This window comes from Pollicipes pollicipes, unplaced genomic scaffold (assembly GCF_011947565.3).
Source record: "Pollicipes pollicipes isolate AB1234 unplaced genomic scaffold, Ppol_2.1 Scaffold_6138;HRSCAF=7277_pilon_pilon_pilon, whole genome shotgun sequence".
Classification (NCBI taxonomy): Eukaryota; Metazoa; Arthropoda; class Thecostraca; order Pollicipedomorpha; family Pollicipedidae; genus Pollicipes; species Pollicipes pollicipes.
Window position 1 is genome coordinate 1,977,461 of NW_023596818.1, and position 22,020 is coordinate 1,999,480.

The 22,020-nt window shown below is 50.9% G+C and overlaps 1 protein-coding gene across 1 annotated transcript; it reads left to right on the plus strand.

The window, feature by feature from the left end:
* The first annotated feature begins 263 nt into the window (after positions 1–263).
* Positions 264–8,583, plus strand: LOC119105716 (uncharacterized). The gene is made up of 2 exons (XM_037229196.1): positions 264–411; positions 5,867–8,583. The coding sequence occupies exons 1-2, from the start codon at positions 345–347 to the stop codon at positions 7,555–7,557; spliced, it is 1,758 nt and encodes a 585-aa protein (XP_037085091.1). The 5' UTR covers positions 264–344; the 3' UTR covers positions 7,558–8,583.
* The last annotated feature ends 13,437 nt before the right edge of the window (positions 8,584–22,020 follow it).

Below are 22,020 nucleotides of genomic sequence, written 5' to 3' on the forward strand. Positions count from 1 at the left end.
CGATTATATTTGGTGTATGCGCAAGTATCCGCTCCTAAGCCTGCAGCTTGCAGCGCCACACACTGCGGGGTTTTGCCTGTTATCATTGTTGAGGGCTAAGACCGAGTTGCTCTTGCTCTTGAGACCTTCCTGAGACGCCGCTCGCCGTCCTGGCACCGCTGCCCTCGCCTCTGTTCGCCATGAGATACACGGCTGCACGAGGCGTCACGTGACTCGCTGCAGGCCGCCGGCTTCAATAATCGTGTCAACAACGCGTCTGAGTCCGCTTGCCTGGCCCGGGGCGTTTTCTCACTCACCCTCACAGCGTCAAGCAGACCGGACGACCGGGCAGAGCTGTCCAGTGAATGCTGCACACCAGCCGACTCGCAAGAATGCTGCTCTTCTACGCCCTCGTCTGCGTTGTCACGCTCGGTAAGACGGAATCCATGACTTCAAACGAATGGTTCGTTTGACTTTGGCGACTAGCTTGCAGCAGTCATTCTTTCATGCGCTCATGTCCTTCTGCTCCTACTCCCACCGTTCTCTCCCTCTTGAATTTCGCTTTTGTCATGACACTCACTCCTTTTCGTTATTTATGCCTGTTTCCCCTTCGCCACTCTTTTTGCTTGGCATTTATACTGTTGTACCGCTAGGCTTGGTGTTGGCTGGGTGATAGAGTTTACGGACAGTGAATTTTTTCGATCTACGAAGGGCTGTGAACTAACCCGACTTCCTTGGTCTATATAATACGTGCCTTATCTCGGAGCAGAACCAATGACGCACCGCTAGATTTCCATGCCGCAGCCTGTCACATTCCGCGATCTGGTGCGTAGGCGCTGGACTGGAAGACCGGAGAGGCCTGGTACGAGTCCAGGGGAAGATGTATGTTTGGATCGGCTCAAGACCAAAGGTTTGGTGGCATATGACCAAAACGGTTTAACGAGGACCAGGGCGACCGTGTCGAGTTGCTGTACGAATTTGAAACACTCGTCGTTGTATCGCAAGAAAATGGATAAGTTTACGCTGGATGGTCGGTTCACGACAGGTGGCACAAGCTCCTCTCAACACTTCTGTGACCACGAGACCCAAGCATGCCGAGCATTGGAACTAAACCGCTAAAAAATCTGGAAGGGGGGTCCAGGCGGGATCTTTTCCGAAGGCAAAGAAACGGCAAAACTGCATGGAACAGTAGCGCAAGATGGTGTTTACATCATTAAGCGATCGCGTTCCTGATCCGGCAGTGTACTTAAAGTCGGGCTGCTGCACTGCCAGGTGTCTCTGGGTCTTGTCATAGGTCGAAAACTATCTTCGAAGGCGGAAAAAAATAACTTCCGCTCCACAGCTGTCAGCTAGTCCGAGACGACCTTGAGACGACCTCGGATGGTGACCTGACGTGGCTTTGTATGAGGTGATTGAACCTGATCGGCGGAGACGGAACAGTCGATAACTACACCACAGCAGTCCAGAACAAGAAATATATCAATGGATTGCTGCATGTGAAGGCTGCACACGTTGCGCAACAAAACGATCCATTAAAAATCAGCCTGATAATTACTGTCATCTCTCACGACACTAAAAATCAAATTGACAATTAGTCTCGGTAAACCAATCAAAAATGCGCTCACAGAAGCGCCAGTCATGCTGTAAGCCCCTCGCCTGACATTGCCGGCTACGACCAACGTTAAGTAGTTGTCATATTTCAACTGCCTGATCAAATATGGTACTGAAATTAATTGTATATTGCGCCAGTTACATCTGTTCACCAACCATGAAACAAGTTCATGGCTGTCTCTGTCATAGGGCTGCCGTCACTCAGGTCCAGGTCGAGCAGCTGTGGCCAAGAAAATGCGTGTATATATATATATATATATATATATATATATATATATATATATATATATATATATATATATATATATATATATATATATTGTTTGTTTTTATTCATGCAGGGTTTTTATGTCATCGAAAGCAAATGCACATTTTATCAGTCTTGTTGCTTGTTTGCTCGATTGCTTGAGTCAAATCCTTCGTTGCTTTCGGTGAGTCGTAAATTAGTTCGCCACTAATCATTTATGTTGGTCTAAGCTAGGTTAAGTTTCAAGGAAATTTGTTTCCCATTTTCAAACCAATGCGGGGCAGTCGGACGCAGAACATTTGAATAAAACGAAATGCGAAACATGTTTAACGAGAAAGGGTGTCAAAGTGCATATGTGTAAAGTGCATATGTGTAAAAAAATTATTAGAAGTGTATCATCAGCTAACAGAAGCATACGAACATCGGGTCCAAATACAAAAACACGCATCCACACGCACGCACGCACGCACGCACGCACGTACGCATGCACGCACGCATGCACGCACGCACGCCTGCATTCACGCGCACACACACACACACACATACACACACACACACACACACACACACACACACACACACACACACACACACCACACACACACACACACACACACACACACTTTTCCAGCCAGTTTGACTCCATGACCATCTCCAAGCATCGGCCACTCCGTTGTCATGGAGGGACAGAGCAGATCCAGAACCATGCATGACAAGCTGTTTGTTTACGTCAGGCATTCTTTCTCCGACGATGATGGCCTCCAAAACTTGTAAACACGTTTGTTTGGACAGGATTTCATAATCCGTGTGCTTCCAGATCGGTCAGAGCGTAGGAGTTTTTTGTGGGCTTGGCGCATTTGCTGGTCTGGCGCTCCTCCTCGCAGCCATGGGGAGTGATAGAGATGTCCCCTGTTATTCTAATATAGGAGCCCGTAGTCTCCGTGCGGACATTTTAATTCAAACACTATAGTGGTGGGCTTTACCTGGTCTTGGCCCGCTGCCAGGCTGTGTTTCATTGCGAGACAACTAGATGCCTGCTTTTGCAATAGCTGGTGAATCGCATTTTGACTCGTTTGTCTGTCAGCGTGATGATTGTCCTGCTGATGTTCTGCAGAGCTTCTCCATACACCTTGCATAGTGGGGAAACTTGAATTCTATAAAAAAAATTCATGAGCTGCTTTTTCGTCGCTTGCTTTCAGGTCTTCGCCACTTAGGGCGGACCCAATCTCTTGGCCAATAGTCTGCTCGAATGGCCACTGTTAACGCACTTCAGACTAAAATGCTACCCACTGTGCTCTGGACTCGTGCCCAGCATCCCCGGCCTTCCAGTCCAGCACCCACCCGTCAGATGACGGGTCGTGGCATGCCACAGCATCAAATGCTACCAGGGCTACCAGTGTACACAGCATCAAATGCTACCAGGGCTACCAGTATATGCATGCAGACTAAGCAAGTCGAGGCGGTTCACAGCCATTCACAGATCGAAGCCATGTCGGTTCCCTAAACTATAGTCTAAGTTAGATAATCCCGTCAGGATGTAGCCAGCCAGCAATGTCCGCCTCGTTTGTTACCATGATTTAGTCATTAATATCGCGTTGTTTGTTACCATAATTTAGTCAATATCCGTCAGCGAGCGTCCGCAGCAACATTCTTTGTTCGGCTGCGCTGGGAGCTGTTTGTGAAGTATCTGCCGTCTTGGACGCGGACAGTGGCGAGTAATTTTTTTCAATCGACATTAAAATCCACGAGGCGTGATCCAGCCGTCCCTAGTTTTTCTGACCGACGTGTTCTTCAAGCATCACCACACACTGCATTTCTCTCGCCCCGCCAAGGCTGAGAACTCATGCGGAATGAAACACTTATAAAAAAACATTGAACAATGAGCTGCTGGTCCCAAAAGAGTTTTTACAAGTGTATGCACGCTTGCTTCACTGTGCTGAGTGAAAGAACGTGGAAGTCTGGATTATCTATATTTTGCAGTTTGACTCATTGCTCCAACTGCTCTGGTTGCCGAGATCTGGTACAAAACGTGAAAAAAGCGGTCGGAAATTGCCAAATTCATTTTGCTCGCTCGCGCATGCGTGACACGCAGCACGTGATGCATTACATATTATGCCACATAATTGCTTGTTCGATTCCCTATCACTGCAAGCCACTCCCCAGTGGCTCCGTCTCCAAATAATACGATGCGTCACAAAACTTTTAAGCCTGTTAAAAAGATAAATTCCCATCCTTCCGAAGCGTATGGGTGTGACACGTAACCCCGTGCGCACGAACACGTGTGGGAACACACGACTGGTCGTTTAAATCCTTATTCGGACATGCCAGTCCCGTGTGGCTAAATGTTCTGAGTGCGGAAATGTGGCACAAAACGTAAACAACCGACGAAATCAGCAAAGTGGATCTTCACAGCTAGTGTGCATGTGACCCATGGCACGTGCGACATCACATCTTACACCAAGTGACTACCCGTCAGATTCTACATCGAGGCATGCTACTCTCGTGCCGCTCCGTGTCCTCGGGGCCGAGGTATCGCAAAAACGTTCAAACCCATCGAAAAGAGCAAAATCAATGTTTCCGCACGTATGGGCCATCGCACGTGACACGTGTGACCGATGACCGTTATATTGCCTGTTTCATTCCTTACCAAAGCATACCATTCCCGTGTTGCTCTTAGCCGTGGGTGCCAAAAATGTGGCAAAAAAAAAAACGTGAGCGGCGTCAAGACAGCAAAAATCACCTTGTCAGTTCGTGTGATCGCAACACGTGACCCGTCTGGCCAAAGGCTTGGTGCCAGCCAATCGCCCGTCCACTTCACTTTTCACGCATGGCACACGTCAATCGCTTTATAACCGAAGTGCCCAGGTGTGGTGCAAACGTAAAAATAGGCGTAAGCTTAAAAATCCATCTTGACAGCACGTGTGCGCGTGGCACGTGGTGCATGCGACCGAACCATTTGGAAGGGCACACTTGTACATTTTATACCTCATCGAAGCGTGCTACTTTCGGGTCGCGTCGTGTCCTGGGTGCCGCGATGTAAACCCGTCAAAAATAGCCGAATCCATATTTCAACACGTGGGCGCCATGACACGTGACACTTGTGACCAATCATTGCCATCTTCCTCATCCATTCCTGACCGAAGTGTGTCACTCTCGAGTGTGTCCGTATCCTGGGTGCCGAGCTGTGGCACAGCACGTGTGAACCCGTAGAAAAGGGACCATTTCGCATTGCACATCTTTTCGTGCCACTCCCGGGTCGCTCCAACCCACCGTTGTCGATAAATCGGTGCGAGAGATCATTGCTCGAGGTGTTTACATATGACGTAAATCACATCTATATCATGCGGTTTTACACCGCTTTTGAACTGCTTTTTAGTAGTTATATAAGAAATCAAGTTTCCTTATCTGCAATGAAAAGACAGATCCGCTTTTATGCGCGACACTCGTTCTTAAAACGTGTTAAGTTCTAGAATACCGCTAGGCTTTTCATGAGCCGCACCAGTAAAGATTAACAAAATATAAAATATTATCAAATATTCTCACACCGAAACCAACTCACAACCACAAAAACGCTATAACGGGCACTCAACTCAGCTGATTCTTTCGCCGCAGATGGTGAATTAGTTTTGTCATGTAGCGGGCACGTGCCTCGTATTTTGGATGGCCGCTGACAGCTGCGAATGATTTCATAGTATTGTGGCTGGGACTAGTTACCCTTCCCGTGTACGTCCCGGTTCGCGTCATCTTAAGCTGTCCTGTGGGTCGGATGCTGCAGTTATTCTGAGCGGTTCTGAACCCTCTTAATCCTCCTTGTTTAACCCACGTCTGCATCATACCTCGATTATTTCCTGTCACCGCTGTAATGACTGTGAACAAGGAACTCCGTTCCTGCTGGGGATCGATGCAAAGAAAGAAGTTGACGTAGTCGCTATACACGTGGAACTGCATTTCCCAAAACGCTAGCACCGGATATCTTGATGAGAGAGCCGGAACAAGCTCCCCCTGCAGTAAGTTCCCCGTTTGTTGCAGGGCGTGTGGTGACGGGAGCCTGTGACCGCTCTCGGAGGTACCTCGTCAGCGTCAACAGCAGCCAGGTGCACGTGTGGCCCGGGGAAGAGGTGGACCTCTACTGCCGTCTGGCGACAGACAGCGGGTGCCGTTGGCTGAAGGGCGACCAAGTCCTGGGCGAAGCCTGCCAGCTGTCCACGTCTGAGAGAGGTCTCATTAAATGCGTGCAGGGAGAGGAAGTCGTGGGATCAGTCCATCTGAGAGAACCAAAGCCATCGGATGTCGTACGGGCTCATCCCGGCAATGACACTTCTCGAGAGGAAGGACATGATTTGTCGTACCAGAATGGCTCGACGGAAAGCACATCCCTGAAAACGCAGAAAACAAGCTTTCTGTGCTCGGACACCGGAAAAATCATTGAAAAAACCCGACTTTGTGACGGAATTATGCACTGCAGCAACGGAGAGGACGAGCAAGAATGTGAGCCACCATGCGGCGCACCAAGCGTCAGGGAACACAGTACCCTGTCTACACCAGAAACGAAGGTTTACAAAGACGGCGCCGAGGTCAAATATGCCTGCGAAAGCGGATTCGGCTTCCGAAACTCCCTCAACTGGTTCCGCAGAACTTGTCAAAGGGGGCGGTGGAGCGATGAGTCTCCCAGTTGCCACGAGAACGTCGCCTTAAACCAGCCGGTGGTCGTCGAAGGCCACGTCATCGGCGGACGTTGCCTGCAGGTAGTCAACGACGGCATATCCGACAACTGGTGCATGCTGATGCCCACCACACAGCCGCAGTCTATCGCTGTGCAGCTCGCCGCCAACGTGTCCGTGAGCCAGGTGCTGGTCAGGTTTTTCAACGAACGGCACGAGGTGTCGCTGAGGGATATGAACCGAATCAGGGCCTCGGTACAGTGTCAGTGCGCCAACAGCTCCGTCGCCGCGTCCAACCCGAGTCTGTCTGGGCTGGCCGTGTGCTCTTGTCCGGTCGGCAGTCTCACCGGCCCGGTGGAGATTGTCGTCAGCAAGGAACTTTCGACGTTCAAGTCCCTGTCCGTCGCCGAGATCGCCGCGTTCAAGGCGAGCGCGCCGGACGAGGCCGGCGGAGGCGACAGCTGTGCACTGCTGGACCAGCCGGCATACGGCGAGTACGAGCCGGCGGGTGACGGCAGCGTGCGCCTGGTCTGCCAGCCCGGCTACAGCGCCAACTGCACTGACGTCACGCCGTGTCGAGACGTCGCCAGCGGCGCCGTCCGGCTCAGCTGCCGGCCGCTGACCTGCCCGCCGCCGCCGGCCATCCCGCACGCCGTCGTGCAGGCGGAGAACGGCACGGCGTGGATGGCCGTGACCGAGTACGCCTGCGCCGCCGGCTACCAGCTGTACCCGCCCGAGCAGCGGACGACGGCCGTCTGCGAGGACGGCCTCTGGTCGCTCAGCCATGTTGTTTGCTTGCCCGAGACGGACATCCGCGTGGTGGCGCTGCGCATGAGCCAGCAGCACGAGCGCAGCGTGAGCGCGCTGCGCCGCGAGCTGGAGGCGCTTCTCTCAGAGCAGCAACAACAGCTGGTCAAGCAGCTGAACCAGACGCAGGATCGGCTGAAAAACATCCAGGAGCAGTTTGACGAGACCGATCGGCAGTTGGATAGACTCCAGAGTAAGGTGGATAGGATGCAGTCCAAGGTTGACTCTAACTCACGGAGATACTACGGCTGACACCGTGGTTGACGAGATTTATCAGGGTCTGCGAAGGCTTGATGAGAGAAAATCGGCGAAACGCAGTTTGATACAACAATCTTGGCTGCTGCGGATCTTAGCGAGAAGTGCATTATATGCATAGAGAATATCATCGGTTACTTCTCCCCAAAACGCTTGCTTATAACTCCTAATTGCTTATAATTTTATAACCGGCCATTAGCAAGTTAATTGCTTATAACTTGCTAATGGCCGGTTGAATACCACGTGGACGAGTCGAGGGACATTTTGCCATCATTATAAATCGAAAACCAATAGACCTTGAAACCCCAAAGTCACAGAATTGACGGGACTCTACGTGACCTTGTTTGACATTGTGATATCTCTAGGTTGTAACGTTCGGGTCAGCTAGGATTAAACCAGGTCGACATTGAGATCATTGCCGGAAGTGCGCTTAACCTGCTCACACAACCAGCTCAAAACTGAATACATGTTCCGAGCAAAAGGCCAGCCCGACTTGTCTCAGGTCAGTGACCTTACATTGCCCTGAGGCGGAAAAATTCCACTAAGTCTTTCTCGCTCATTTTGGTGTTTAAATTTGAAACCAGCGTCCATTGCTACCTTAGGTGTTAAGTTCTACGATGCAAAATGCTGATAAGGTCAGTTTTGGACGGTGACCCAGCGTGACGTCCCCACATGTAATAAATTTGTAACGTGTTAGCGTTGAAGGAATCGAAAATGTGTGTAAAAACGAACGAACGAAATCTTTTTAAAAAATACGATTTGTGATTAACCTTGACCCGACCCTCATAAGCGAGCAATGTCAACGCAATTGGAGGCCTTGCTACCTCAATTGTTTTATTGTCTAAGAAAGCTTCTCAACGCTGTAAAAAGCCAAGACGTCAAAGCTGGTGTCATGTAAACAGCTCCGTTAGTGCATCCGCTGGAAATATCTAATAGAATTGCCTTTGCTGACAGCTGCGGCCCGAGTTGTGCCCTCTACAGGTCAGTGACATTGAACAATAAATCCTGCTATTCACACTACAAGACCGTCTATTCAATTGTCTGCAGCCATGTAAACCGCGTCACCGTCACGCCGCTGGGGAGAAGGCCATGTAAACCGTGTCACCGTCACGCCGTTGGGGAAAAGTACCAGAGGAGGGGGATCAAACTGACCCTATGGCCAGGTACGTGTTATAGCTCAACAGCTGCTTCATTATGATATGGTTAGTTCAAGGAATCACACCAGCCAAGAACAGAGCTTTAAATTAGACGCTGGACTATTAGACTCGCTGGCTATGTTTACCCAGCAGTTTTAAGCCTTTGGAGGCTCTCCAGCATGATAGAAGATGTTGTAAAAAGAATGGAGGCGATCGAGCGCAGATCAAGGATTGTTTTTTTAACATTCAGCTCAAGTCAAGAGCGACATGAGGCTTTCGGGCCAAGGTCATCTGAGGCCTGTAAGATCCGTCCTCGTTCAAGCGCGTTTTCGAACGCGTGCGAACTCACCATCGCTTCAGCGTTATTTGATTGTTTGCCACTTTCCTCCGGGAGACAACACTCTCAGGTCGACAGTCTCTCCAAATTTTCCATTTCACTCCGTTACGGCCGTCCCTTCACTCCGTTACAACCGGGCGCCGTAACAGAGTGAAGGGACTGATCACCCTCGCGCGACGTTCTCACCTGTGCAGCTGTCTGCTGACAGGGTGGCGAGATTTCTGGAGACCCCTCAAGCAGTTCAAACCGCAACCGGTGAATGGGCGTGACATACCCGATTATGATATGGGCACCCAGGCGGACGCACTCAATGTCCGCTTCGCTGCCGTTAGCTCCCGCATCGCTACGGAGGCGACGGCGGTGCGTAGTAATGAGGGTGCACCCCCGGCTGGACCGCGCCCGTACCCTGGCTGTGCCTCCGGGTTCGCCCTGCATCCAGCCACTCTACCGGAGCTTCCTGCAGCCATCAGGAAGATGAGCGCGTCGAGGGCTTTCGGTGCCGACGGCGTACCACTCCATGCAGTGTTTCCCCGTAATCGGTGCACATCTTCTACCTTTCTACCATCTACCTTCTACCATCTTCTACCTGATCAACTTTTCTATCATATCGCGCACCGTTCCGTCCGTCTGGAATATCGCTCCCGTCACCCCGGTGTTCAAGTAGGGTGATCGATCGGACCTGAACAACTTCTGGCCCATTTTTTCTCTCTTTACCGTCGAAAATTACCGAAAGGTTCGTCTGCTCCCAGTTCACTTCTTGCATTCTTGACATCCACATACTGACGCCATCGCAATATGCTTACTGTTTACTTCAATCGTCCACTGATCGGCGCTGTTGGGTGGGTGGCAAGGGCTGTCGACAACGGCCATGTCGCGTCGATAACGACGATTGACCTCAGCAAAGCCTTTGATAGCGCCGATCATGGCGTCCTCCTCAACAAACTGGAATGGTACAGGGTGTCCTCGGAATGGTTCCGGGACTACCTGAGCGGTCGGAAGCAGGTGGTCAGGGGTGGCTCGGTTACCTTATCTCTATCCCACGTGGTGGCCCAGGGATCCCTTGCCGGCCCGATCCTGTTCCTCATCCTCATCAACGATCTATCCAGCTTCCTGCCTCACAGTCGCCTACTATCCTACGCCGATGACACCCAACTCCTTGACTCCGCTACCTCCGATGTCGCCGGCCTGTCCAACCTGAAAGCCCGTGTTGGGGAGTCCCTTCAGTGCCTTCAAAACTGGTTTCAGTCACATTGACTTAAAATAAACCCCCAAAACACAGACCACATGTTGATCGACACAAAACCCTCTATCACAAAGACCGGCAACTTTCACATTACCATCTCCGGCACGAGCATTCATTCATCATCTTCAGTGAAGGTACTGGGTAACTCCTCGACCACAACCTCACCTGGGAACAATCCCACATCTCCTCTCTCGTTCGGCGCTGTAATGCGATCCTTGTATCCCTGTTCAAAATACGACACCACTTCACTCCAGAGGTTTTGAAGCTTCCTGTCGAAATCCACGTCTTTCCCCACATCCTCTACTGCCTGTCCATCTGGGGTGGAGCGGCCCAGGGTCACATAGGCAGGGTGCAAAGGGTGATGCACTTCGCAGCCAGGCTAGTGAGTGGTGTCCGCCGCAGCGATCACATTTCACCATTTTGGATGCGCTCGGCTGGCGTAGCGTCGCGGATTTTGGATGCGCTCGGCTGGCGTAGCGTCGCAAATTTTGTGCACTCCCGGGACTGCCTGAATGTTTACCGGGCACTGCACGTCCCCGAATCTCCCAGTTCACTGCCTACTCTATACGTAACGCGCGCCGAGTCTTCCCAACGCCAAACTCGGGCTGTTTCGGGCGGTCTTGACTGTTTTAAATCGCTGACTCATCGACTGAAACTGTGTGTCTATGCGTATGTGTCACTGCACTGTGTGTGGGATCTTTTTCCTTGTACGATTAGGCGCGGAACAATCACCACGTGAATGCACCTTAATTAGCATAGCTGTAACCCTGACTATTTTTGAAAATTGCTTGGAGGCGTCTGACCTGGCAGTGCTATCTCTCAAAAGGAGCAGCATATAATGTCGAAGCGAGTGTTGAGCTGCGTGAGTTCGGAAATGTGTTTGAATGAGAGAAAACCCCACAAACCGTGGATGGCCTGATACTCAGTCCCTGAGCCTGTTGTTCCTTTTACTTTGCATTATATATATATATATATATATATATATATATATATATATATATATACATAATAATAACATTGCATCATGTATATATATATATATATATATATATATATAATATACATAATAAACTTTGATATAACCATCGACACGCGTTTCCTCATGCTCGCACTGGTGACATGCTTAAGAGTAAACAATACGCTTCTAAGCACATTGAAGTATAGCTTTAAAACTTCTCGCCAACATTGTGTGCAAAAAACCTGCGTCAGCTTCAAGACTGGAAATTTGCTTTTAGGGTTGAAATTGGACCACTAAAAATTGCTTTGCGTGCTGCTTTGTGACCAGCTTCTCCGCATCGAGCATCCATGAACATATCGAACCATGTCAGTTTGCTGTCAATCTGTCACTCACGTGACCAGAAAATGTTTCACCTACGGAGGTCCAAACTTTGAAAAAAGGTCACACCACTAACCACGCGGACTCCCAGAGAGGACCGGAGGACCGAGGAGACCAGCGCCAGGGTCATTGACATGGACACCGCAAGAGGGGAGGGGGGGGGGGAGGGAACAAGCTTTAGCTTTCTCGAAATTTATCCTGCGGCCGACTCACTGCACTTTGCGAATTACATCAAATTAGTCCAACAAATGTTTTGCAGTTGTCACGGGGGAATTTCACGGGGAAAACGAGGGAAATCAATAGGAAATTCGATGCCCACATGCCGATGAAAGCGGTAAGTTCGAAGTGAAGTTGTGCTGCCGCTTAGGCATTACGTCATTATTAAATTCTTGCACCGTGATTTCTGCTGTCGCAAACAACGAATCGAACCAGGGATCAAGTTTCCTACTCAGTTGGGTGTGGGATTGGGCTTCAGCACTCCCCCAACTTGGGCCCTTATGATTTTCAAGGCTTATGATCTATGAGCTTAAATGTTTAACCCGGTGAGAAACCCGTTTGCTGCCTATAATGAGGCATGTGGAGTCATTTTTCACTATTCAGATCCACCCTCGCCTCAATTCGCGAGTGCTTTTCTCTGGATGAAAATGCGAAGTCCTATCGACTGTCACTGAAAAATGTGCGCTGCGACGAACAGACTATGAGATATTGTTGGTATTATTTTGAAAACCCTCGGCGGACGTGGCTGGCGAAATACCTACTACTAGACGTGTTCTTTGAACTCCATTTGATGTAAGAGAACGTGGTGTGTACTCGCCTGGACCCATCCAAAAACCGACCGGCGCCTGCGAGAGTCGGGTCCCTGCCGCCGCCTCAGCAACCGACCCTTGACCCCCGGCGAATCGGGAGACCCGCGGTCAAGTGACGCCCCCCGGCACCCAGTCAGATACAGAGCTCAGAAAACAGCGAGGGCGAGGGCGCGCACCCCGCACAATCGCACCACATTTGAACAGTGGAGTTCATTCGGAATCTGACTCCTGTGTACAAAACTGATTTTGAATCCAATTCCAAACGGAACAAGACAACGTTGAGTCGATTTCGATTCCGACTGTGGGAGATGGCCAGGGGTCGATTTCGGGATTGGCCCATTTCTGAGACCTCCTGACGACCCCGTTTGACCTGGCCTGAATTGATAAGGCTTATATTTCATATACCCAGCTTGGAACGTCAAGTACGGTCAATGTGTAGACCCTGGTTCACATCGGTAACTCGCATTTGGTCAGCATCCTGGACCAACTTAACTCTCGGCCGCACCTAGCCGTCCCAGGCCCTCGGGCCGCACACGCGACCTCGGCCAGGTCACGGGGTCAATGGCCCGGAGGCATGAAAACAGCCGGCCGCGCCGGTTGAATGCTGACCGGGCCGGCGGAATGCCGGCGCGGGAACCCATTGTCAACAGCCCACTGCACTCTTCCCTCTCATAATGAGGCGACGAACACAATCAGAACATTCACGAGAACAAACAAGCGTTACAACACACGATAGCGCACGCACTCGGTCGGACCGCCATAGCCGGAGACAGCCGATAGTATCCCGCTCACACAGCCACCAAAGCCCTCCGCTGGAAGGCTTTGGTGGACGGGCACCGCGCGAGCGCCAGTGCCAGACGGCAGTCGCCGCGCGGACATCAGGGCGAGACGCCTGGCCGCGCGCAGACTACCGACGACAGTCAGCCAGACGGTCAGTTCCCGACACGGCCGCCCATCACGGTCCTACCCAGACACTCAGATGCACCATTATCGTGTAACCAGGCCACTGCAGTTGGAGAATATCATTTGAAATATGCATAAGTGAAAAACAGGGACGCAGCCAGAGCTTTGGCAAGGGTGACAGGCTTGACAAAAGGGGCCCCCTGATAGGAAAAGCCCCTCCCAAAAAAACATCGCCGCAGTGAACCATTTGTTGTTGAGGACATGTTTTTCTTGCATCCTATGATTTATCTATCTATATCTATATCTATATCTATGTATATATATATATATATATATGTGTATATATATATATATATATATATATATATATATATATATATATATTTCATAGGCGTATGGACGCTTCAAGAAGTGCGGGGGTCAAGCTGAGGGTGTACTTCAGGGATTTTTTCTGGAAAGCGAGCCCGATGACCGGGGGGGGGGGGGGGGGGTTAGGGATGGAAATTGTTATCGCTCTCTATTCAAATGTCATGGCTACTATGCTGCTAGCTATACATCTAGAGCTGTTTATCACTGGTGCACGATATTGCCTATTCGACTCATCTGTCATTTGTCAAATATGGCTACCAGCTACCCTGGATTATTCGTCCATTTTAACATTGTCTTTCCTAGGGAGGCGAAATTCCACGAACGGGTAGGTATTTTGAGTCATTAAGGAAGAATTTGCCCCCACAGTGTAGATGCCAAAATACGGCATGGATATAGGCTGGTGAGAATTTCGAAAGTGGATCGATGGCACACAGTGCGCCAGGTTTCTGCTTTTCAAGAAATAAGACCTGTCGCAGCATTTTAAGCGGAAACAAATTCGGGAGCTTGAAACCGCTAGAAGCAACGTGACAAAATACATAAAACTGGAGATGCTCTGTTAAGAAGCAAGCCACATGATAAGGCCCACCTGTCATATGTTCCTTATCTGGGCCCTGCCCCTGTTTGCCGTCGGTGGTCACTGCCCTGGCCTGGATGTCTCCCGCATGACTGACTGCGAACTGATCGTGTGGCTATTTTGTTACATACTTTTGGATCAGCGTTACTTTTACATGGCGTATGAAACATGTGTTGGATGCCTGGAACAGTCTTTCCCCCGAATTATCTTCCCTTATACAACACCATCGCAGAAAAATAGCCTCCGAGAAGCTGTCTGCCTTCGGTATGGATTGGCCAACGGACGCTTCACTGCCCTATCATGCAACGTACGCGACTTGATCTGCTTTTGTGTGTAGGCAGGAGCATAGCCAGAGCCTTGCCAAGGGAGAACACAGGGTTGACAAAAGTCTATCTCATGATGATCCCCAAAATCCCCCGATATGGCTTACTTCTTAACGAGTTACACGGTTTTCTTCGTTTTATTGTTATTTTTATCTTGTAACCAGAACAGAAACCAGGAGCTACCGTGAGCTCAATTCTGTTTGTATTTTGAGGTCAACAAGCTGCAGAAATCAGGCTTTGAACGATTGCATGGAAGAAATCACGCGCGCTCTTAATTTACAATGCTTAGCCGACTCTTTCTAAGCCGATAGAATTCAGAAGCTTTGTCAATTTTTTATCTGGGTTCTACAGACATTGAGGACATCGCGAAGGTAGGCTGTAGATCGATATGTTTTATCAAAATTTGAAGACTAAAATTTGATTGCAAATCGAGTGGTCAACAATGTGCATTAACATGCTCAAGCCATGCTTGCCTGGAAATGTTCACCATTCAGTCAGAATCGATTAGTGATACAATCCACGTAACGTGTTTTTTAACATGCCCGTTCGCAAATCTTAGCAACAAAAACCTCGACACCAGGCGTTGCAGTCTCCAATGTTCTCGGAGCGTTAGCCCAGTAGCTAACATTTAGCTGTGGCCCACCGGTGGGCGAAAATGATGACGCTTCTGAAATAATAACCTTTATGCACTTTAATCAACTAGTTATACAAGTTATGTGGCGTAATTTTGAGCAAGCGCGCTCGAACATCTTAAAACACAAGCCTCGCCCCCAGGCGTTGCAGTCTCCGTAGGCCGCGCAGCGTCGGCCTAGCAGCTAATATTAAGTTGTGGCCAACGGGTGGACGAAAATGACGACGCTTCTGAAAAAGTATCCTTGGACGCTTCATGACATCAGATCTTGTATTTGAGAGACAGTCTGAGGATATATTTCACGCGTGCAATTTTTAGATTGGTGAAAAGAGCGCATTGGCCCCTAAAGCACCGCGAAATGGGGCTGGAATCTGGTGGTTGATCTGGAAGAGTGAATATAAATCTCTATTTTTCGTGTTTCCGCAGCTATTTATCTGTCCAGAAGACAGATTAACACGGCGCCCGCCGTCTGGTGGCACTTGCAGTGGCCGAAACTTATCGGTTTTACGGAAGTTGCAACCCAGACCATCCTTGTCCTTGGTGTCGAGGTTGCGGGCGGGCATGTTCCAGCCTTTCGATATAATTTGTTTCAATAATACACTGAACAAATTTACGTTCTCAGGCAAACATGGCATGACCTTGCTCGTTTTTAAAAAAAAAATCATTTCGACCCGTGTTTTTCAGCAATAATGAGAGCCCCACTCTACTCAACGGTAATGAGACCCATTATTCCCCTCCGGGCAAGGGGCCTCTTGAGTAAAACACCAGGGGTACATTACCGCTCCCGGTCAAGGGCTGAAGGGCCATTCCGTCCCATCGCGAAGTTTCTTCTGGCTATCATTCTGGTGGCACGGGCCGGGATCTCCTGATCGATCCGGAGGTCATTAGAAGGATACATCATATCACATTGTTCCCATCCCTGACACGGGAGGCCTTCTGGTCCGCGCAGTTAGCCCCGGATCAGCACAAGGACCCTCACTGACGCAACAACATCCCTGATCACCGCAGGCAGTCCGATAGTTTTCACATAGTTCACAGCTCCATGTTTTTCTGTGTTCTTCAGAGATATTGAGTTCTCCCTGACTGTGGATTGCAGATGAAATGAGGTTTGTATAAACATGGCTAGCCCATGTTCGTCTTATAATGCTCAACATCGTATCAGAGCTGATTACTGATAAGAAAGCTACGTAATATGGTGCTGAGCATGCGTGCTCGCAAGTCCCAGCAATAACAGCCTGGACGCCCGGCGTTGCAGTCTCCAGGCCGTGCGGCGTCGGCCTTGCGGCTGTAATACTAAGTGATGGACAATGAGCAAACGAAAAACATGACGCATCTTAAGGGAGATGGCTGGTGAACTAGGTAAATCGGCATACATGTTTAATGCAGTGCAAAAGTAAGCCAAATGCAGCCTAAATCTGAAAAGTGTAGGGGGGGGGGCGGTTAACATTGCTGGCCCCCCCCTCCACCTTGAAAAGCGGGGCCATGGCCCCTTGGCCCCCTGTTCCTACGCCCATGATATATATATATATATATATATATATATATATATATATATATATATATATATATGCATGTTTACATATATATTTAACTTCTGTATCCGGAATATAGGGCACACGCCACCGTGAGATCAATTGTGCCTTAAGCTTATAGCAAATAAACTGACAAAAATCACGCGTTAAATGGCTGCATGAAATACACCGTCAACGCTCTTGATTATTCAGTGATCCAGTGGAATCTTTTCAAACCGAAAGGAATCAGAAGCCTTGTCATAATGTTCATCTGGGTTCTGCAGAAATAGCAAGGATTCCGTGAATGCAGAGTGAAGATCACATGGATAACAATTTGCATTAACATGGCTAGGTCATGTTTGTCTGGATATCTTCAACATTCAGTCAGAATTGATAAGTGGCACAAGTTGTATAACGTAGTTTGTAGTAGTAGCGTAGAAGTTGAGCGTGAGCGCTCGCATATTTCAGAAACAAAAAACTGGACGTCACGCGTTGCAGTCTCCCTAGGCCGTCTCCTGCGGCTTATACCAGGTCGTGACTAATAGGTGGACGAAAATAGTGACGCATCTAAAAAAGTACCTTTAGCGCTTTTGCACATCAAATCGTGCATTTAGAGATATTCCGGGCGTACGTTGCACCTGTGCGGTTTTTAGATTGATGACAATAACGTGTTGGTACTTACAGCGTCGCGAAGTGCTACTGGAGTCGGGCTGTGGAACTGGAGTAGTAAAGGTAAAATATCTAATTGTCGTGTTGCTGTAACGGTCAATCTGTCAAGATGACCACCTTTAGTTTGTAAAAGAATATTCGTCCTGCGCAATCTTTGATTTGTACAAATTAATTTTGAAAGAAATTCAGAAACATTATTTTACTACGGTCATTATTGCGTGCTCGGCTCCCGCTTCCTGGCGTTGCTTGCAGTGGCCAACTCCGTTCGGTTTTACGGAGAATATGACCCAATTTGGGCGGGGGAAAAATTCGACCCAGTATGGGCGGGGTCTTTAATATGGCCTACACCGAGCCCTTTGGTTCATTCAGCCATCCCATCGGGTCCTTGATTTTTGGCCTCCAGAGACCCTTCTGCCCCTCTTCGAGCCCCCTCAAACACCGCCCCGACTCGGGGCCACTTGCCGCCACAGGACCCCTGTTCGGCACTGCTTTGGTGACCCCTAACCGACACAGGAGCCCCTCATTGTGTCAGGGATCCAGAGCATTACAGATTGCTGACCCGGTCTCGTCTCAGCTTGAGAAATGGGTCTCAAGAGCCCACACGGACATCGTCCCGACTGTTCGGTGTCCGCGGCCTCTGGCCGACTTGTGCACCTACATTGTCTCAGGGGTTCGTAAAACGGTGCAGGAGAACCTCTGGCTGATCTTTCAGGTCACGATCCTACGGGCCGCGATTCTCTACGTGATCTACAGTCAGTCCTTCGGGCCCTTATGCCCTCCAAACGGGCCTTTGATCGTCGGGTCCAGTGCACCGCCTGGAACCCTCTTCGGGCCTCATCGAATACTTCGCTTGGTCGGCTCGGGGCCCGTTCGAGCACAGGAACCCCTGTTAGGCGCTGTGGGCCCCTGACAGATACAGGCCCTCCGGCCAGTGGCTGGCTGGCCCCGGCTTTGTAATTAATTCGGAGGTGGGTCCTCAGGGCCATACAGAAACGGATACGACTGTGTGGTACGGGTGGTACCTGACCAACACATAGGCCTATATCGGCTCAGGGGGTCCCCGATTGGTGTAAAGGGCCCTCAGGCCGTTGTTTGAGGGTCCGTCTTTGCAGATCTGGGCCCCTGAATAAAACACCAGCCAGCTCTTGGAGCCCTTAGACCCTCCAATCGGGATCTTGATCGTCGGGCCCGGTGGGTCCTCTAGGCTCCTCGGGCCTCCTCAAACACTGCCCTTGGTGGTCACGGGGCCCGTTGACAACAAAGGCCCCTGTTAGGCTCTGTGGAGCCCCGATCAATGTTAACCGCTGGTTCCAGCTTTGTCCCTGCTTGGGAAATGGGCCCTTGGCTCGTGCCGCCACGCAGCCGGCTGTGGGTTGTTGGTGCAGTCTGACCGAAATATAGGCCCTTATCGACCCAGTTGGCCCCTGATCAGCGCGCAGGGCCCTCTGCCTGGCATTTGAGTACCCGGACCTGCGGGATTGGGCCCCTGAGTGAGACCTCTGCCTGGCTTTTCGGGCCCCTAATCGTAGGTTCCGAGACCTCTCGGAAGGGGGAGCACGTGCCCCCGTGCCCCCTGCCTGCGCTACTGGTGAAAAACAGTAACATTTCGCCCGGTCACCTATGGCGAATATCGGTCCGGGGGCCTATGGTCCGGGGGCTTGCACTCTCTCGTTGAACGCCGTTGCGCAACAGGGAGGGTCTCGCCCGATGTCACAGCAACCGCATCAATGTCAAGGTCCAATGACAGGAGATACGAGGCACCGTCACAAATAGCATCACTAGGGGCAACACACGCTGCCTGCTCTACGGCTGGCGACCCGACATCGTCATCCCCAGCACTTCGCTGAACAGTCGGACTGGCCTCCGACTGCTCCGTATCTGGACTGTCATCGTCGGCCTCACAAGCAGTACCAGTGGAGGTGGAAACATCTGCAGTGACCGGTTCACTGCTGGCCGTACCGCTTCACGCGGACAGAGGCGGCGGCGGCATCAGCACCAGCGCCCCAGTCAGCGACGGACAGCACAGCACTCTCGTCAGGCAGCGCTGGTGAATCACGCACCCAGATCGCCCGATGAGGGCCTTGTAACGAAGTCCAAGCGCCTAAGATCGACACAGATGCGTATGTTGCCGTTTTTGCGTCGAACTAGACAAACGGGCGACGCCCGACTTCCACGAGACTCCTCCAAACCTCCCTTGCTCACTAGCTCCTCGAGCTGTGCCTTGACTTCACCAGCCAGATAAGGCGGAACATGTCTTGGTAGCTTGCACACAGCCGGACTCTCACCATTGTCAATGGAATGGCTCGCGAAGGTGGTGAATCCTATGTGGCTGTCAAACATGGTGTCATGTTCACTAAGCACCGCCTGCACCTTACTCCGCCGCGCCTCTGACAAGCAGCATTTGTCCAAGTCGAATCCGTCACTTAGCTGTGATATTTCGATTTGCCAGACTCACCTACTTCCAGCTGCCCAATTCACTACGTTTGGGAATTGATATGAGTTCCGTCGTTTTGTTGCGTGTGACACATGGCACAGACGAACCGGACACCTCAACAAGGACGCGTATGAACTCGAGGCCCTCGATATCAAATTTTAGTTGAGTCACTACAGGCCCACGATAGTCACGATTGAGTACAAGGGCACGTATGACAATTTCCTCCGCTGGACAGACCACAGCATGACCCCCTCCCTCCCCCCCACCACCACCACCATCATCACGCTCCCAACCGATACAGCTTCGGGTGAGGTGGAACAAACAGCAGATGTTAGCGTCAGGACAAGGCGGCTCCATTCAATGTCCGTCACACGGGGCACACTTTAAGAAAACTAAGTCCCAGGAGACACGGTACGTCAGTGGACTTTGACACGAACACGGGCGTCATCACCGGAATCTTACCGAAATCAAGGCGCAGAGCAGCTCAGCTCAACGAGGGCTGATTATTCCGGGAGGCCGCTTAAGCGCGCACTGATGTTTTTCACGGCGGCGGCCTGTTTGGGAGGGCTTCAAACACAGTCTGGTTAGTAATGCTAATGCTACCGCCCCTGTCAAGCAAGGCAGGTGCAGCTGGCTCCAGAAACCGTGGCGCTGAACGTCGTATCTGGGTTTAAGTCGATTACATTTTCTGTTGGTCCACCCCCAGACGGGCCCCACCCTGGGCCTCGGGCCAGCCCCTTGCTCCTTTCCCACCGGGGAATACTTGCCACGTACCGCCTCCACGCGCCCCGCTGTGCTGCAGCGCTGACAACGATGATCCATTTTGGCACATCGCCAAATCATATGACCTGGCTCCCAGCGGGCACAACACTCACGCGGCTGACGGGACCCGACTGGCCGTGTTCTGGCGGAGTACTTATCCAGCCTTACCTCAAGGTCAATGATCCTGCGCCCCAGCTGAGCGACAGTCGTACTGTCCCTGTTAACTGCAGCTGGCGTGCGCACAAAGGCGCCAGAGCTGCACCTAACGAAGCTACGCTTATGTCTAACCTTTGCCACCGCAGCATCGAAAGAAGAAATGCCGTCAGCGATCACAGCCGAACGATATTCATCCGGCATTGCTGAGAGATAGAGTGGTTGAACAGCAACTTACTCTAACCACTAGCTTGCTGGTTGAGAAAAGCATGGGCAACAAGTTTGCGAAATCTAACAAAGTTGTCCAGAGACTCGGCAGGTAATACCTAAGGCACTTTAAAGCCAAGTGATAATATGCTGTTCTACGCTGAAAGAACGAACCCCGGAGACCCTCACCTACTGTCTGAAAAGCCTGCTCTTGGTCCCTAGGTGATGCATCATATGCATCTCTGCCATTGGCCGAAAGGCACAAGGGAAGGATGTCAACTTTTCGGATATCCCTCCACGTCTCCAGTCGGGCATATCTGTCAAAGTCGTCCAGGAAACGCCGAACACACCCCTCCCCAGAAAACCGCGGCAACCCGACGCTTACGTGGCTCGGAGTTGCGCCGGCGTCAACGTCACTGGTTTGTTCACATTCATATCTGACGTCGTACAACAGTAATTCTACAAACCCAGCGAGTCAAAACAGCACACAAAAAGACAGCATGAAAACAGGCATAGGTGTTGACTAAAAGTGAAACTCGTTTCCAAACCAGGAAACTGAAGAGATGTCATGAACGCAGCTGTTCACCATCAGGGCGCACTGCCCAAGGGCGCAGCCGATGCAGGCGCGCTGTTCAAGCGCGCAGCAGATCAAGGCGCGCTGTCCGAGCGCCTGGTCAATAAAGACGCGCTGTCCAAGCGCGGAATCGACACAGGTGCGCTGTACAAGTGCGTAGCCGGTGCAGGCGAGGGAGAAGAGGCAAATGTCCGAACTTCAGGGCGTTGTTCACTCTTCGCTGCCACCAAATGTAGACCCTAGCCCACTTCGGTCACTTCTATTTACAGTGAGCATCCTGCACCAACTTAGCTCCCGCACCTGGCCGTCCCTGGCCGTCCCCGGTCACTCTGACCCGCACACGCGACCTCGGCCAGGTCACGGGGTCAATGGCCCGGGGGCATGGCCACAGCCGGCCGCGCAGGTCGAACGCTGACCGGGCCGGCGGAATGCCGGCGCGGGAACCCACTACCAACAGCCTGCTACACATGTAACCAATGTCTGTACTGTAAC